This window comes from Phaenicophaeus curvirostris, chromosome 7 (assembly GCF_032191515.1).
Source record: "Phaenicophaeus curvirostris isolate KB17595 chromosome 7, BPBGC_Pcur_1.0, whole genome shotgun sequence".
Lineage (NCBI taxonomy): Eukaryota > Metazoa > Chordata > Aves > Cuculiformes > Cuculidae > Phaenicophaeus > Phaenicophaeus curvirostris.
Genome location: NC_091398.1, coordinates 24,704,733 through 24,722,064, shown reverse-complemented (window position 1 = coordinate 24,722,064; position 17,332 = coordinate 24,704,733). Strand labels below are relative to the sequence as shown.

The 17,332-nt window shown below is 40.8% G+C and overlaps 1 protein-coding gene across 2 annotated transcripts in view; it reads left to right on the top strand.

Annotated features, from left to right (window-relative positions):
* The window catches only part of LOC138722727 (unconventional myosin-X-like), a 93,810-nt gene that overhangs the window by 61,677 nt on the left and 14,801 nt on the right, over positions 1 to 17,332 (top strand). For both annotated transcript variants that reach the window (XM_069861241.1, XM_069861242.1), the window contains 10 exons: positions 1,384 to 1,689; positions 5,746 to 5,785; positions 6,735 to 7,526; positions 9,594 to 9,717; positions 10,215 to 10,458; positions 11,314 to 11,409; positions 13,040 to 13,133; positions 13,749 to 13,804; positions 15,487 to 15,629; positions 16,439 to 16,633. In XM_069861241.1, the coding sequence (XP_069717342.1) occupies positions 1,384 to 1,689; positions 5,746 to 5,785; positions 6,735 to 7,526; positions 9,594 to 9,717; positions 10,215 to 10,458; positions 11,314 to 11,409; positions 13,040 to 13,133; positions 13,749 to 13,804; positions 15,487 to 15,629; positions 16,439 to 16,633 (2,090 nt within the window). The remainder of the gene's footprint in view (positions 1 to 1,383; positions 1,690 to 5,745; positions 5,786 to 6,734; positions 7,527 to 9,593; positions 9,718 to 10,214; positions 10,459 to 11,313; positions 11,410 to 13,039; positions 13,134 to 13,748; positions 13,805 to 15,486; positions 15,630 to 16,438; positions 16,634 to 17,332) is intronic.

Sequence of the window (17,332 nt, the reverse complement as noted above, 5' to 3'; positions counted from 1 at the left end):
TATTTCCCTGCAGAGAGATGTCTAAATGTATTCAGTTACTTTAAAAAATGTCCACTTATTTCCAGTCTGAATAGACTTCAGCTTCAGGTCAATTAAATCTTATTATTTTCCCTATTGGATAAATTGAAATTGTAACCAAAAATGTGGGTACTTTGACAGGGATCAAGCCTTTCCTTAGACTTCTCTTTCTTAAGGATTAAGCATGTTCCTTCTATAAGCCAGAACTTCTTGTTCTAGTCCTGCTTCCTCAGAAATCACTTGAGCATCTTAAGATTGTTCTTGAAATGGAGGTGCTAACACTGAACACAAGATAAAAGTAGCAGTAAAGTTTCCTTCTACACTATGTTTCTGCTTGCAAGCATAAGAATCCCAATAGCACTTTTTTGTGTGTGTTGGGAGTTTGCCTTCACCTGATGGCCTCTAAATCCTTTTTTGCTGCTTCTTAACATAGTCCTACATCAGGTGTGTTTGGCCTTTGGTTCTTCAATAGAAGACCTTACGTTTGGCTCTTTTTAAACTGTTCAGTGTTTGCTTTAATCTAGTTTACGAATTGATCCAGATTACTGTGCAATAGTAACCCTTTTGTTATTTGCCCAGTTTGTCTATCATGTACAAACTTCTACCAGTGACCGTTTTTCAGGTCCAGAGGGAAGAACTGACTTTCCTAGAACTTCACTAAACCACACAAATACTGGAGGATGATTATTTTCTTTTGGGGCCCTACTGTGTTTTTTTGTTTTAAAGGGCTGCAAAGTTGATTTGATCTTGTTGTTGTTTAAGCAAGATATTGTGCAGTATATTCCTATGTCTGTGGAAGCTTGTTACTATGTTACATTCAGCAATGAATATTGTAGTATCACTGTGTTTTCCCCCAAACAACAGGGAGATTAAAGTGACCAGATCTGTTGTTGCTTTTTGTGGACTAATTTGCTTTTGGCCACTTAGAAGCTGTGGCAATACAGGACTCTTCCCATACAGTAAGGCCGCTTGTATGTTTTTATTAGAAAAAATCCAGACAAAAAAATCCACACAGAGTGATTATGCTAATCGCACAATGAATGTGTGTCATGTGCAACGCAAGGAGACTTTGGGCTGGTGGACTTTCTCTTTTCGTGTGCCTAATATCTCTCCTTCATCCTTGAAGGGTCTTCATGAAAGTAGATGCCTACAGAAACAAACCAGTGATAGATATAGGAATGAGAACAATGAGGAGAATAAGATTTATGGGTAGCGGCAGTAGGGAACAGAAATAATGTCATTTCTGAGCAATATTTTTCCAATATTCTTCTCTGGATGTGGTAAGATTGGTCAATACATGCCGGCATGGGAAATGCAACGCATGTATTGCTTCATGGTGCATTATGTGTCTGGTTCTGTTTTTAGGAAGAAGTATCGAAAAGTGCTAGCCAGTGTTGTTATAATCCAAAAGAACTACCGAGCGTACTTCTGGAAGAAGAGCCTGCTGCGACTGAAGGCCTCTGCCATCACCTTGCAGAAGCACTGGCGTGGCCGCCTGGCTCGCAGCCTCTACCAGCACCTGCTGCAGCAGGAACTCAGGCGGAAGCAGGAAGCGGAGGAGAGAAGAAGGCAAGAAGAGGAAGAACAGATCAGAAGAGAGGAAGAGGAAAGACAATGGCAAGAAGAGGAGGAGCGTAGGAGGAAACAGGAAGAGGAAGAGGTGAAGGAAAGGTACAAGATGGTATCTTGCACTCATAATTCCCTAGCACTGAAGCTGCCACAGCGTGAAAGCGGGTCTGGGGTACTGATACACGGAACAGCAGTTGCATGAAACAGTGTCCCAGTACCAGGGGGCAGGGTTGGGGTGGGCTGTGGCCAGTTTAGAGTAGAAAAGTACCATGGAAAAGGAGTGTCCCACTTCCTCTAGGAAAGCTAATTCTGGTGTATTTTTACCTCATTCAGTGTTTTTCTGCTTTGAAATGTACATGAAAAGAAGCAGTTTCACTGACTGGGCAGCGGTGCGTAATTTTCTTGTTGCCTTTGCAGTGGCAAACAAAGTTTTATTCAGTCTTCCAAAATCTGGAGGAGTTAGGAGTCCAAGAAGGTACCAGTACCACGGGTCTTTGTGTGTCCAGTAAGCTGGGTCAGAGAGCAAGACGGGCAGCACATCTCTGCTGCTGCTGCAGCTCTTACACTCGTTAGAATACACATTCTCCCTGTTCCTGCTATTTTGTGTCTCTCATCTGGGATGTGGATGTGCTGAGAGATCAGGAGGGGGAAAGGAAAAGCTAATGTTACAAAAAGAGACAGTCTGAGAGCAGTGACCGTGCATCTCTTGAGAATCCTACATTTAATGTATCATTTACTGTTCACTCCATGGTTACCTACATCCTATCCATAATAAATGTCTCTTTTGATAATATTTTGTTTTTAAGAAGCATAAAACCTTATACAAATAATCCTGTGGCTCTTCCAAGTTTTTCATAAATAGTTGGTCGTGTTTCTTATAGGTTTTTGTTACATACTTTTCCCGAGGTTGGTTATTGGCAGAGTAAGACATGTGAGAAGCATCAGCAAATTCTAAGGTTAGAGGCATGTCACGAGGAAAAAAGATTGCCTGTGGTTCGCTGGAGACAGTAGGGTGATATAGCTGCTGAGACAAGCCATGGAGTCAGTGACACCAATGATGAACAGTTTGGTCAAGGAATTTGTTGGATAGCACTGAAGGCTCTGTTTTATCAATGTGTCAATTTAGAACATCAGCAACAGGAAGCTGTGCAGGTTCAGAATGTCAGTAACTAATTTGCAGATACCAAATGCTGCTTATGCTATTTCAGGTCTGAAGTCCTCATTGTACTAAGCAGAGCTTGTCTCTACCTAGCTTTAGATAAAAGGACCTATTTAGCTTATTCATTTTTGTGTGTTTTTGCCCTTGCCCTTTAGTTCACAGCCCATGAAAGATACGTTGAACCCAGCATCATTGTAAAGAAGCGTCAGTGTTTCTTGGAATCAGGTGAAATGCTTGTTTTGCTTTCATTGTGTACTTGACGTAGACAATGGCTTCATTCAGAGTCAGTAGCCAAAAAAGGTATTGGCAAACCAACTTGACTAAATCCTGAACTTCCATTTGACCTCAAAAATAAGGTGGAAGTCCACAGAAATTACAGATCGGGTAATCTGTTGAGAACAGGCAAAAAAAACCCCAATGCACGTGCAGGGGCAAAATTAGAAGGACCAAGATGCAATTTGACCTATAACGAAGTAGAAGTTATGCATACACGGTTAATAAAAGGGAGGCATGGAGCAATTTGGTCTACACTTCTTCCTGTTCAATAGGAAGAAAAAAATACAATGCTGAAAAAACAGAGGTATTTGATGCTTTTTTTTTCTTCCCCAAAAGGTTTAACTGTTGAACTCTAAATACAGTTAGCACAGATGTGCAAGAATTCAGAACCTAGCAGGGAGATAAAAGGTTATAGAAAGCTCAGGTAAATCAGATTACAAAGACTTCATCCAGACTTGATGAAATTAATGTTTGGGTACTTTTAGAACTGGCTGAAGTGGTTTGAATCAGTAGCTATTCTCTTTGTGGATAACAATGCAGTCTCCATAAAACTGGAAAATGCCAGACCTAATAGCCACCTTTTGAAATGTGAAAAGAAAAAAGGGAATAGTGGACCAGTCAGCCCAAACTCAGTTTCAGGAAAATACCAAAACAAATAATCTAACTGTTGTAAATGCTTGATAAAAGAGTTAAGAGCCAGTATGGATTTTTGAAAAACAGACAGCATTAAAGTTGCCTGTTCCCTTCTGTGCTAGCTTATGACATGCCTTGTAGATAGGGAAAAGCCATAGAGGGCAGGTTAACTTGACTTTGGGTAGATAGAGGGTAGGTAAAGGCTTTCACATGTTACAAAAGTACCCTATGACACTATAAGGAGTGTGGTTTGGAAAAAAGTACAGGAAGCAAGATGAGGATATGTAGTTTAACTTCATTGTGTTATTGCATTTCAATCAGTAAACAAAAGCAGTTTTTTGTTAAATGGGATTTTTGTTGAATGGGATTCTTCCATGGTCTGTGCTGGATATGATACTTGTGCAATGTTTTAATAATAAGTTGGATGAGGAAATACGAATATCCTTATTAAGTTTACAAAGCAAACTGGTGAGGGCCTGTAAGTATATAGCTAGATGGGATTACAGTTCAAATAATTCTGGCAAATTCTGGTCTGGAAAACATAGGATAGCTTTCAGTACAGATGTGTGCAGACCTACAGTTAGGAATAATCAAGTGCACAGAGAGAGAAGGAGGAATGCCTACTTCAACAGCAGGAAGAAGGTCTGGAGGCTAACCTGAGTATTAGTCACCAGTGTCATGCTGTGTGAAAAGAGAAGACAAATGCTGTCTATAAACAGGATTGTTTCTGTAAAATGTGGGGGTGATTCTGTTCCGCTTGGCACTGGTAGGGCTTCAGTTGGAGTACTGTCCCTAATTTTGGATATCACATTACAGGAAGAGTCTGAATCAGTTGGAGATGGTGGAAAGCAGCAAGGAATATCAGAGGTCTAAAAAACGTGAGGAGCAGTTAGAGGAATTAATGTGTAGGTTGTGGGTGGTGTTCCTGATTTGATTTAAAATGGCTCTGCTTCTTGAACCCTGTTATCGTTTAAGGCAGTTGTTTAACTCATGACTACTGTTAGAGATGTTTTAGTAGAGTTGGAACCATCGGGATCTCACTTATGTCAGCTTTCATTTATAAACATTTACTGGATTTTTCTTTTTTTGAGACAGAGTGAGAGAGAGCTTTAAGGATACAATTTGGAATTTGGCTGGGAAAAGCTGCAGGGCCTGGGAAATAAATATTGTTGCCCCCCTATTCTGCTTGGGGTTGAATTATAGATTTGAAAGTTACCATGGACAGTCTGAATTAAGCTGCACAGTGGTTGCAACAGGTAGACTCTTCCATCCGGCTACATCCTATCCCTGCTCCCTATGCATGACCCTGGCAATTTTATGTTTACTAGTTAAGATGCTTGTAGCATGCTTGCTATGGAGAAACTAGCCATAGTGACAGCTTTTCCTTGGAGTAAAACCTTTTTGATCTGGATGGAGATGCAGCACAGTGTGATAGGGTTTTTATCCTCTACTCATGTTTACTAACAAACTGACTCTTACAGCCTTTACTAGTAAACTTGGTTTCACGTGCCACTGAGAAGTTACACAAGCTGGAACACCCAGGTCTTCAGAATGAGAAGTTGTCAGCTTAGTCATTTAAGAAAGTAAAAAAACCCGATAATTTATGTGGGGCTTTAATACAGTAAAAGCAAAATAAAACGCAAGTTCAATGCTGGCATTGCAGTAATTCTATTATTATTTTTCTTAAAAAACAAAGTTTCCTGATATATGTCAGTTATACATGTACAACCTCATTTTATATCAACAGATGCAGAGTAATTCAGAAGGTTCTGTTTATCTTTATCATGAGTCTAACTGATCTGTCTTTCTGTCATTGTTTCCAATGTCCTTCCTAGTGTGTTCCAACTAATCCGATTTCCTGATTGATCTGAAAGTTAAGTGCATGGGGAAAATCTGTTGTATCCACAAAGGTCATGCCAACCACAGCGAATTGGATTTTTACTAAATTACAAAAGCTTTTAAATCAGTCTTAACAACAGGTACCTTATTTTAACCTTATCCATGAAGGGATGATGCGTCCATGTAATTCTGAAAGCCTCATGTAGGAGAACTAGGTCTATCTCTGACTATCATATCTTGTGTTTTAACAGAGAAAAAGAGCAACTGAATGCGCTACTCCAGGTGGATCAGGTAAGCTTGACAGTTATTCTGTTCTTATGTCTTCTCTTGAGTATCTGTGAAGGTTCCTTCACTGCCTACACTTCCCCTGGAGCTAATACTGTTATTGTGGCAACATGATTTAAAAAATGGGCTTTGAACAAAAACTTGCAGGTGTTTGGCTTTGGCAGAGGTGCATAGAGTTTACAAGGCAGTGGGTTTTTTTCAAGACTTATGTACCTGGTTGCATAGTTCCTATTTGAAAATTTCTATATTCAATATGCAACGTCCTTTGTTATCTCTACTGCTTCAGCTTATTATGTGACCTTGTGATGAGCTACATTGTTTTGCTGGATTGTTGCCTGTAATAGCCAACGTAAGAGTACAGCTGGCTGCTACCATGGCTAAAATAAACCCATTGTAACTGATCTAATTGTTGGCTCTTTATATGTCAAAGAGCAGACCACCTACTCATAGGTGTGTGAAAACAGCTGTGTATCTTTTCTTTCTTTTCCCAAACCACTTGTTCCCCAGTTTAAGGCCAACTCTGTTCAGGAGAGATGACAGATTAGAATATAAACATGCATTTGTCCACAAGTAAGAGTCAAGTGGAGAATAAGCGAAAGAATAACTGTAAAGAAAAAAAGGATTGTGGCTTAAATGTGTCAGTTCATTGGCTGCATTGTCATACTCCTATCAGGAAATAAATTAAATCCTTTTGGAATTTATTTTTGGGCTTTTTTTCTTGTATGTGTATGTTTTCAGTGTCCTCCATGGAGGGGAGGGTGGCTTTATTTTGTACCTCAAGATCCAGTAGTTCTGCCGTTAGCTTTTATACCATGAATGTTTGCAGGATGCTCAGAGTCATCTTTTTGCAGATTAGAATTACAAGGCAAGCGAGAGATCAGAAAAATGAAAGGTCCAGGCAAGGAACACAAATAATTTGGAGAAACTGCTTTAACACTATTCTGAATTCTTTAAGGTGGAAGCAGTAAAGACTGAAGAGGTTGATATTCCACTGCAAGAAGAAGAGAGACGTCAGATGGAGGAGATCTTACGACTGGAGAAGGAGATTGAGAAGTTGCAGCAACAGAAGGAAGATCACATGTCTATCATCTGTGAAAACACCAGGAATGAAATCAATCGGCAACGAGAAGAAGAGATCCAGAGGCTGGAAAAGGAGGCATCTAGGGTTGCCCAGGAATTCTTGGAGCTGCTGGATTTTGGCAATCTGGATGAAAGTGTGCAGAATTTGGAGCGTTCACTTTCTAGTGAGGGGACACTCAACATTGACTGCAGCCTGGTGGCACCACTGGCTGAAGAAGAAGTAGACGAAGGTTTTCATGCTGATGATGAAGGACGGCCAACTTCCAGCTTGGTGGTCTTGAATCAGCATGGCACGAGAAACAGCAATAGCTACTCAGAGGAGGTTGCAGACACAAGCCTTTTACTTCTCCAAAAGGAAGTGGGAGAGATTGTCCCTGCTCCAGGACAGCCTGTGGAAAGAACAACTAGCCCGAAGGAGCAGAGAGCCCTATCTGACCCAGCAGAAAGCATTTACAGTATTGTCTCAAGTACACAGAGGAGTAACAGCGGAGAGGTGGAAGAGCGAATATACACTCCTCCTCCAGATGTAGAGTCTGACTATGACCATGAGGAGTTTGATGGCTGTGGAGATGCAGGTAGCGCCTCAGCTGAACCTCTTAGTGGTGAGGAAGGTCTGAGACACTCTCATGGTACCAGCCTGGATTCCAACCGTGGCAGCCTTGACTCGGTAAGAATCCCTCCCTTAACCTTTCTGGACTTCAGGGTGACTTTTTTAATGCTTATAACATCCTTGCCTTCTTACTGTATGCCTGCTTGCTCTGGGTGTTGTTACTAATATAAAACTCCCTTGCATCAGTAATCTGCTTAAAAAAAAGGAAAGAGTGGGAGATAGGCCGAAGGCCAAAGGGCTTCTCCATTGTCTTCTGGTACAGAAGCTAGCGTGTGTGTACCTAGGCAATTTTAGATTGTTCTGATCACCATATATCAATATTACACTCTTTAGGATGACTTAAAGCAGGCAACTAGTATCTTGTAGGTGTATGTTCTATCTTAGAGAGATATTTGAGAAGTAGCCTGAGCTTGCAGTGGACAATCGCAAGAGGAAACAGAAAAGGCTGAGGTTTGATTTGTTTCCATCACTAAAACTTCTCTTGTTCTATTCCCATTACTATTCAGAGTCAAGGGTTTATTTTCAGCTGCTGTGTACAAGTTTTAAGCTATTCTAAGGCTAGAAGGAATTACTGTGCTGATCCAGACTATGTTCTGGCACACATAGCCAAGACCACTGAACCTTTTAATTCCTACCACAGGGACTATGACAGGGCTGGGCTGATAGCCTTGCACTTGAAGCATCTCAGCTTAGGTCCCACATGAGACTCTGGACTTCCTGAGTACCCTCAGGCTAGTGGCTTAATAATGCAACTATACATTCCATTACAGAACAGGATATCACATAAGCCCACTTTAGATTTTGAGGAGTTCAAGTGTGAAGCCAATGACAGCAATAAAAGTACCTCAGATAAATGATGTCTGTGACAACAGAGACCTCAACTACAGAATATCTTCTGAAATAGATTGATTTTTTTTTTTTTTTTTAAGGAATTCAACTTACTTCCTTTGCTGTTCATTTCCAATGGAAGACTATGTCCCTTCTTGAAAAACATTGCATTATTTTTCCTGTTTGCGTTTCCTTAATGTCAGCTCCCAGCCATCAGAATATTTTCTGATGGGATATGCTTGAGTAAAGGTACCTTATTTGTGGGCAGGTACTCACAAATTACTGTCAGGTAGTCTTCAAGTCATGAATTCTGTCACAGCCTAGGCCAGTTTCTAACATTCTTCTTAAAATGTAAATAGAAGTGGAGAGTTTTATTTGGCTTCTAAGTGCATAAGACATTATAAATCCAGTTGGTATGGGAAGAGGTATCTGCAGCTGGGTCAAGATCCCAGCAGTAGCTGCTGATCCAAGAGTACCTGCTTTTTTCAATCTTAGTGGTAAAAGAGGGAGAATAAATGAGTGGAACAGGAATGAGAAAAAAGAGGAGCACGAAAGGGTCACAGAGGGAGGGCAGATGGGAAAAAATGAAAAGAAGCTATATCATTTGAGGAAGGAAAAGGCCTAATGAGCTGCTTTCATTAGTATTAAATTAATAAAGCTGATCAAAGGAAGTTGTATTTAAGGTAAAGGAAATGATGGGTAATTTGCGATTTTGTGTGTAAAGTGTGTTTTTATGGCTGAGGACCATTATCTAGTTGGAGAGCAGGGATGAGTAAATGCAGTATTATTATTTCAGTAATTTAGATCTTTGGTTTTAGGGTTCAGTTATCCTGGAATGTGCTTTTTTTCTCTAATCAACCGAAACCTAGACATTTCTTTGCTGAGCTTAGATCAGTGCTCTGTCTTGCCCAGCATCCTGGGCTGTCTGCCAATGAAATCAGAAAACTTCTCCAAAACAAAAAAATTCTCTATTAATCTCATTAAATTAGATTTTGTTCTGTGGGCTCTGCCTTGTAACCGGAAGGTTTATTACAGCAGGTAACTGGAGTTTTCTAGCCATGTCCACTGCTTAATGTCACTCTCTAGTATGAAAATTCTGTGCTCTGGAGGCTCTTGCTTTAAGCATTAATAGTTGAGCTGTTAAGCTTCTGGTTTTACCGTATTGCTTTTTTTTTTTAAAGGGAGTATATATAGTTTTGCACCTTCTGATCATGTGACTTCTCCAGCCTTGTTAATTTGCTCCTGTCCTCCTGTGACCAGGAAAACCCAAGTAGCCTGTATTTCTTTTTCTTTCAGTTTCTGGACAGTGAAGAAGAAGTGGATGTTTACATTGATACAGATGAAGAGTTTTGTAATGGACGAGTCACTCTCTTCAATGGCTCAGGACCACCCTATTTTCACAGCTATCTCTACATGAAAGGTAAGCGGCTTTAGCCGAAACCAGAGAAGGGTGGAAACCGGGAAACCCTTTTTCTCTGCTGTTTCTCCAGAATCATCATCTTCATTTGATCTTAGTTCTCTGTTTATTCTCTTTCTTTCTTCTTCTATGATTCTAAAACAAGCAAATAAAACAAAGATCTAGGAGGTGGATGTCAGGGAATTAGACTGGATATCTTTACCACTGAGACCTAATTATGCCTACTTGGTGTGGGATTAAATGACTCATTCTGATCTGCAAAACTGAAAACAGCACAAAAATATTTGAGTAGTGCATATATTTCTATGTTTTTGTATTTGTTTCACTAGTTTGTTCTGGTTTTTCTCTGTCCAAACTTAAGCATAACCTTGTTTCTCTCCTACAGCTCCTTTGTTTCACATAGGAACTGAAGTGGCAACTAAGTGCCCGTGAAGCAGGATCAGAACCAAAGCACGGCCCTTGTTGCATGTCTGATGAAATCTTGCTCTCTCACTTTTCAGGAGGTCTCATGAACCCATGGAGGCGACGCTGGTGTGTTCTGAAGAACGAGGCCTTCATGTGGTTCCGCACCAAGCAAGAGGCACTGAAGTCAGGCTGGCTCTATAAGAAAGGTGGAGGCATGTCAACGCTTTCACGACGCAACTGGAAACGCCGTTGGTTTGTGCTTCGAGAATCCAAGCTGATGTACTTTGAGAATGATAGTGAGGAAAAGCTGAAGGGAACGATTGATATCAGAAGGGCAAAGTGAGTGAAGAAAAGAATCCTTTTGATCCCTAGTATTCAGTCTCTAAATCAATAATGAATTGTCCAGTGCTGCCACTTCATTGGCCTGTGTATCTCCCATAGGGTTAGGAGAATCGGAAACATAACGGAAGGGAAAGACAATTAGAGCTTCTACTTTTACTCTGGAGGGAGTCTGGAATTACTTGATAATTTTTTTCCAGTCTTGCATTTCATAATCCAGCAGAAGCTCTTTCCACTCTGTGGATGGAGCCAGACCAGCAGGGGCTAATTAAGTACATACCCCATGCATTCTCCCCTACACTGACTCCATCTGTTTCCTGGCTTCTCCAGGCATCTCACAGAGGTGGTATGACTCTCACAGCGGGATTTCAGTTTGGCAGTATGTACTATGCCTTTTTCTGAGTCCTGAATGCTGTGTTTGCTGCCACAGCCAATTCCTCAGCTCCTGCTGTAAGAAAGGAGAGACTAGAGACCTGTTAGCATTAAGCGGACCTGTGAAGTACCAAAAAGAGAGGTGCATCCCACTTTGTAAGCAGTCCTCTATATCAATCTCCTTGTGATCTCTTCTTTCATCTAGTTTCCTGGTGTCTTGAAGAAAATCTGTTTAACACCTTGATCTTTGGTTTTGTGGTATACTAACTGTACAAATAATTTTAAGGGGACTCTAAATGTCTTAATTTGTGTTGAAGGAATTTTGTATTTCTGTCAGTCACAAGCCATCTGAACCCACAATTTTCTTTCTGTATGGGGAAGTGAATGATGGGGGGAAAAACAAATTAAGAAAAATATGGCTAGATGCAATTTATGCCTGTAAAAAAATTTCAGCTTTTACTCTTATGATTTGCTGTGTTCCAGGGAGATTGTAGACATTCATGAGAAGGAGAATGCTTTGGACATTGTGACAGAAGACAGAGTTTATCACATTGTTGCAGAGTCACCAGAAGATGCCAGGTACAAGAAGGAGTTTTGTTAAGTTTGTTCATTCAGTGCAGATCTAAACTAGCTACTCATGGGAGAGCCTGGGAAACAATCACTTTCCTTTTGCTGGAGAAAAGAGGGAATTCATTCCTGAGCCTCATTTTGTGCTTACAGAGAGGTACTACTTTGGGAACTTCCAGCTGCAGCTACTGAGATGGTGGTTCAGCCTATCAGTCAGTCAGTCAGGGCTGCCACCTTCTTACGTGGCTGTGAGCATGCTGAATTCAAGGGTTACTTCAGGAAACACACAAAACCTTAATATAAACTAATCGTCTAATAGCTGATTTATTTGTTGAATGGAATCTTGAATCAAACAAAAAGTCTATTCATGTTGTCTGTAAATGATTGCAAAAGCAGCTGGATTTTATCCAGGAGACAGAGAAAAGGCTGCAGCTTATCAGAGTCTGTAGTGTCATCTGATAAAATCTTCCCAGTACAAAGCAAACAAATGACTCACGTCCTTCCTTCTTGGTGTCCTGGCCAGTCAGTAGGAATCAGTTGTTTGAGGGCAGGTTGGACAACCTGTTCTGGCTATGCAAAGCCAAGTTAAGAGGTTACTGTCTCTAGCTGCTCATGTCTTCCCACTCTTACCAAGGCTTCTGCTCTCACAGCCCAGCTGGAGTAACTGTTTTTCTCATCTACTTTCATCTGATTTTGTGAAGTTATTTAGGGTCTGTTGTTATTTCGTTTGGGTGTAAGGGAAGGAAGGGAGAAGGTGTTTGGAGACAAATTAACAGTAATAGACTAAGAACAGCCACATGAACAAGAAACAGGCAAATTCAAGGGGCAGTAGCTGAATTAACAGTACCTTCTCAATCTAGACCTTCCACAAATGGAATAGGCACGCCCTAAGAAAACATTGCAGAATTGCTAGGACAAGTGTAAACCAAATGTAGCCTCTGTCAATCCCATGTCAGTCTCTGTTCTGAGAAGAAAATAGCAACACTTGTGATAGCAAAGGGCAGATTAACAGATGCTGTAGAGTATTCACTTCGAGAATTTTCCATGGAGTCTAGATGTTTGCTGATCTCACTGGAAGCTGCAGATAAGAATCTGCTTGTTCTGCAGGAGACCTTAGCCACCAGATAGATCTGTAGCAAGAAAGAAGCCCTTTCACAGACAAGTAACTCCAAATTAACCTATAAAAAAGCCCAGGATCAATTGACAGCCATGTGACTTGCATGTTTATGAGCAGATCAGAGAAGGACTAGGTAAGAAGGCTCCCAGGCACCTCTGGGACTCTAGTCCAGAAAGATTCCCAGCTGACCCTGTGTTTACAACTGCAGTATGCTCTTCTCAGTCTGCTGATATGTGCTCCCTGGTAAGGCCAGGGAGCCTGCCTACAGTTCCTTGAATCTAGTAGAAAACTGGATTTTGCAGGAGCAGATGCTTTAGAATGTGCACAGAATTTTCATGGATAAATAAAGAGGAAGGAAGACATTAGAATCTGGAATGATAAACGAAAGAGATATTTTGTAGCATAGTTCTCAGGAAATTGTGAATGAAGAAATTTTCCCACCGGCAGCTTTCCAGGTTCCTTGATCATATTCTAGAGTTAGTTTCACTACCCAAATCTTAACTTTGAGTCTGTTTTGTTTGCCAGTGGTTGGTTTAATGTCCTGAGCCGAGTACACAGTGCTACAGCGCAGCAGCTGAGGGAAATGCAAGATGAACAAGCCAATCCAAAGAATGCTGTGGTGAGTTACTGTGCAACCAGTTTGTGGGCATGCTTAGAGCCCTCTGTGTTTAACTGTTTTGTGCAGGTTTTTCTAGCACATACAGTGCCATAGATCATGAGCAGTATTAGGAAGTTTGGCAATTATTATAAACAGTGATAGGAAAGAGGGTAGGCAGTGTGGTTGTAATGGGTGGCTCAGCTTGACCACGAATAGCCCTCTTTGGTTTGGGGGGAAAGAGTGGGGCTGTGTCATGCTGATAAAATGCCTTTGGGTGGGATTATGGGACTAGTCTCGGTCACAGTTGTTCCAGACAGAAGATAAGCAGTTGGAAGAACAATGTATTTCTGTATTTTGCCAGTAGCGAGATACTAGCAGAGGTTATTTCACACTTTCATAATGCTGTCTTTAAATTTGTAGCTCTTTTCCCCCCAGTCCTGTTGGAGTCCTTGTGCATCATCTCATGCTGTTTAGGGAGCAAAGATGACTCACTCGTGGCTTTCTCATATGTTCATTTCTACTCAAGCTATCGAAATTCAGAAGAACGTTTTCAGTTCCAGCCCTCTTCACAAAGGAGAATGTCTGTAATTTAAGATGCAAGCTATTTCTATTATCTGTGTCTTTCTCTCTGTTCAGGGAACCCTGGATGTTGGGCTTATTGACTCTGTCTGTGCCTCAGACAATCCTGATAGGTAGGTACAAAAACCTGACTATCTGTTAGATCAGAAACTCTAGCATATTTTTTTGCGTAGGTGCAGGTTTTCTTTGGGTTTTGCATTTGTTTAAACTTATCAGAATTTATCTCCAAACAAATAAACATAACTGAGGTCTTTAGCTTGTTTCAAGCTATGTCACTTCACAGGGAAGCTCACAGAACTATTTTCGTGTGAAAGTTTGTCTTTTCCCTCTTGAAAGTGGAAACAGCATAATCTCAATGTCAAAAAATTATAGCTACCTATTAATAATACTGAACAAAAATGTCTAGCAAAAGCAGCACTTCCAGGTTTTTCAACTGAGCCATTTTGAGTTAATCTTGTAAATTTAGGGGAAAGAAACAGCGTTGTGGGAGAGTAATGGATGAATTTAGAAATCTGTACTCTTCTTGGAATCTTTGCAATGCAACAGAGCACAGACTGGTTAGTTCACAGATTGGTTAATTTTAGAGAAGAGATGATGGGACATTTCCTATCACTTTATGTTAACGTTTAACCATTTCCCATGGTGTTAACGGGTTCAGCCAGGGCAAAGATTTTTACTACAGTGCTGAAATAAAATGTCAGCTATTAAGCTTTTTACATCTGTGGTCTGTTTATTTCACACAGGTTGCCAGGACTTGGGGGTTACTAGTTTAGAAAATGCATATCTTTGTGGTGAACTAAGATTTCATTGATAAAAATGTTTTAGCCAGTTCTCAGTCTCGGCTCCTCATAGTTAATTGGTGTACCAGTAAAAACTTAGGCAAAAATAGTAAGCTGAACTGTCAAAAATTGTTCATGCATCTGCTGAGCTGCATTCTTCACGAGTATCAGTATTTGAATCAATGTCAAACAAATTCTGATGAGAATGCTTATTTTTCAACAGAGGTTTTTATGCAGTTATTTTTATCTTCTGTAGTTTTATGCCATGGCCAGACAGTTGCCTGATTTGTATATTTTGCCTTTTACTTCATAGTAGCATTCTACTTCCTAATTTCTCTGTTTTCTCACAGAAATATGTGTTTGCTTTCAAAGCTTCCCAAGTCGGTCCTCTTGGAACTGGTCATATTTTTTTGTGTGTTTTCCTGTAAAGTGTCAGTTCCATGCCAAATTGTGAATATTCTTTTGGTAGGACAGGTTAGTTTATTGCAAGAGAAGGCAAACTCATCTAGGAGCAACGTAACAGTTTTTCTGTTTTGTCAGGATCAGCTCCTCATTTTTAAAACCAATCTCAAATTCATTTTAGCTGATCATGCTGGGACCTGTGTTTGCTACTGAATCACTGGATTTAATAAGTACAAGGATAATGACTGTACTAACTCAGGCCAGTGGTACCAGCACTAGTTAAGTCCAATCAAAGGGTACCTTGTAACTATTCTTACCCTTTGCCTGTGAACCCAGGACGTTTTACAGCTGGTCGTTAGCTAATTAATGTTTTCTAGTCTTTATAAATAGCTTTGTAAGATGCCTAATTCCATTTATCTGGTCTCTGCATTCATCAAATTTCAGACTAACTGCACAGTAGATGCTCTGAAGTGTTCCTATGCTTCTCTGTACTTTGTATTCGGAGAAACTTTCTGCATTGCATATTAGAAGGTAGAGGGTATGGCTTTGGGTATGCTGTGAGTTGAGGTATTTGTATGGTTACAGCCAATCTTAATGCTTTTGTTTTCTGGCAGACCAAATTCTTTTGTGATCATCACAGCTAATCGCGTGATTCACTGCAACAGCGACACCCCTGAGGAGATGCATCATTGGATCTCCCTGCTGCAGAAACCAAAAGGCGAATCTAAGGTTGATGGCCAGGAATTCCTTGTGAGAGGTAAAAGGAAATGCTTCTAACATGTGAAGCTTACCTTCCATTTATGAGCTGGGGGGGAATTTTCATTACAGCTAATCCAACCTAGGGTGTAGCTGCTCCCCCAAAACAATCATTCTGTGCCCCTGTCCACTCTCCTGCTCGCTGGTTGCCTGTGTTGTGCTGGCTCTGATCCAATTCCCTGTCAGGTAGATTTAGAAAGCCAAAGGGGGATAAATAAATAAATAAATACTTCTTTACCCCTTTAGTTTTCTGATGTTAGTTCCATAGCCTATTTCAATAAGCAATAGCAAATTCAATTTCAATTGCAAATGCCGTCAGGGAATAGGAAGGAGCATGGCTGCTGTTTAGAAGCAGCTGGCTTAGACTGACTATAACATGACACTGCAGCTTTTGTTTTCAGAAAGCTCTGTCCCTCCTGGCACCTGTCATGTAGAGAAGGAGGGAGAGAGATCTCTGGGATTGCTGCTGTCCTCAGCCAAACGAACTAACCTGATTCTGGTAGACATAGTGAAGTGAGAATAATTCTCTGAGGCTGAAGCTTACATATCTTTCTACTAGAAGACATGTATCACCAAACCTTTTCTATCAAAATTTGAATAGGCATTTGGCACCTCTTTCAAAGAATGAATAGTATATTATTTATTTGGATGTTTGTTACTTGTTAAGGAAGCATTAAAGCAGAGCTGGTAGGTACCAGCATGAGCTTTTTGCAGAGAAGTGGAGTTCTGGTACTGGAGTTAGAGAGCCACCAGGCCAAAGATGGAATTGCTGTGATGGTGAAACCATTGACCATTGTGTTCCTGTGCTAGGCTGGCTTCATAAAGAGGTTCAGAGCAGCAACAAGATGTCCTCTTTGAAGATGAAGAAACGCTGGTTTGTTCTGACAAACACTGCCCTTGATTACTACAAGTCATCTGAGCGCACAGCTGCCAAGCTTGGCACACTTGTGCTCAACAGCCTCTGCTCCGTAGTGCAGCCCGATGAGAGGGTCTTCAAAGACACGGGTAAGAGGAAGAAAGTGATAATGAATAGATTTAGCATGTGTTGAGCTGCCTGAAGAAGGGGTGGTGTATGAATGCAGTGGTGTGACATGTTGAGAAGGTAGTCTTGATGTTATCTGAGGCCCTGTGTCTGGCTGCAAACATCTTTTATTTGAGCCCCACAGAAACTGTGAGAGACTTGCAAAGGGGATACCATGTAGGTGACAGCAAGTCCCTTGCACCTGACAGAGATACACAGTACTGATGTTTTTTTCACTGACTAGTGTTACTGTTTATCTGAGTGTTTCCCAAATAGGGAAAAGGGTACGAGTTCTTACACCTAACACTGTAATTATTAGCACATCTCTGTAAGTAACTGTCACTTTGTTACGTGACCTACGTTTGTCTCTGGGGTCAATATTATTCACTTAAATAACAGCAGTGGCATACACTGTAAGTCTTTTTTCTAGCATCACTCAACCTGTTAGAAACAAAGGATGACAAGGGCCTATGTTTGCTTTCTCTGCAGAGTGACACAGTTCTTCGAAGGCAGGATCTGGGATGATCCTCCACTGCTTGCACTATGAGTCTGGGGGGGAACTTAGATTATGAGGTGAAGGGTGACTCCCATCAAAAAAAGAAGGTGAACCTCAGAAGGCTTGAAATACTGGACATTTGAGTAGTGAAGTTGCTTGGGATATTTTTAAAAAGGGCTGGAAGCTG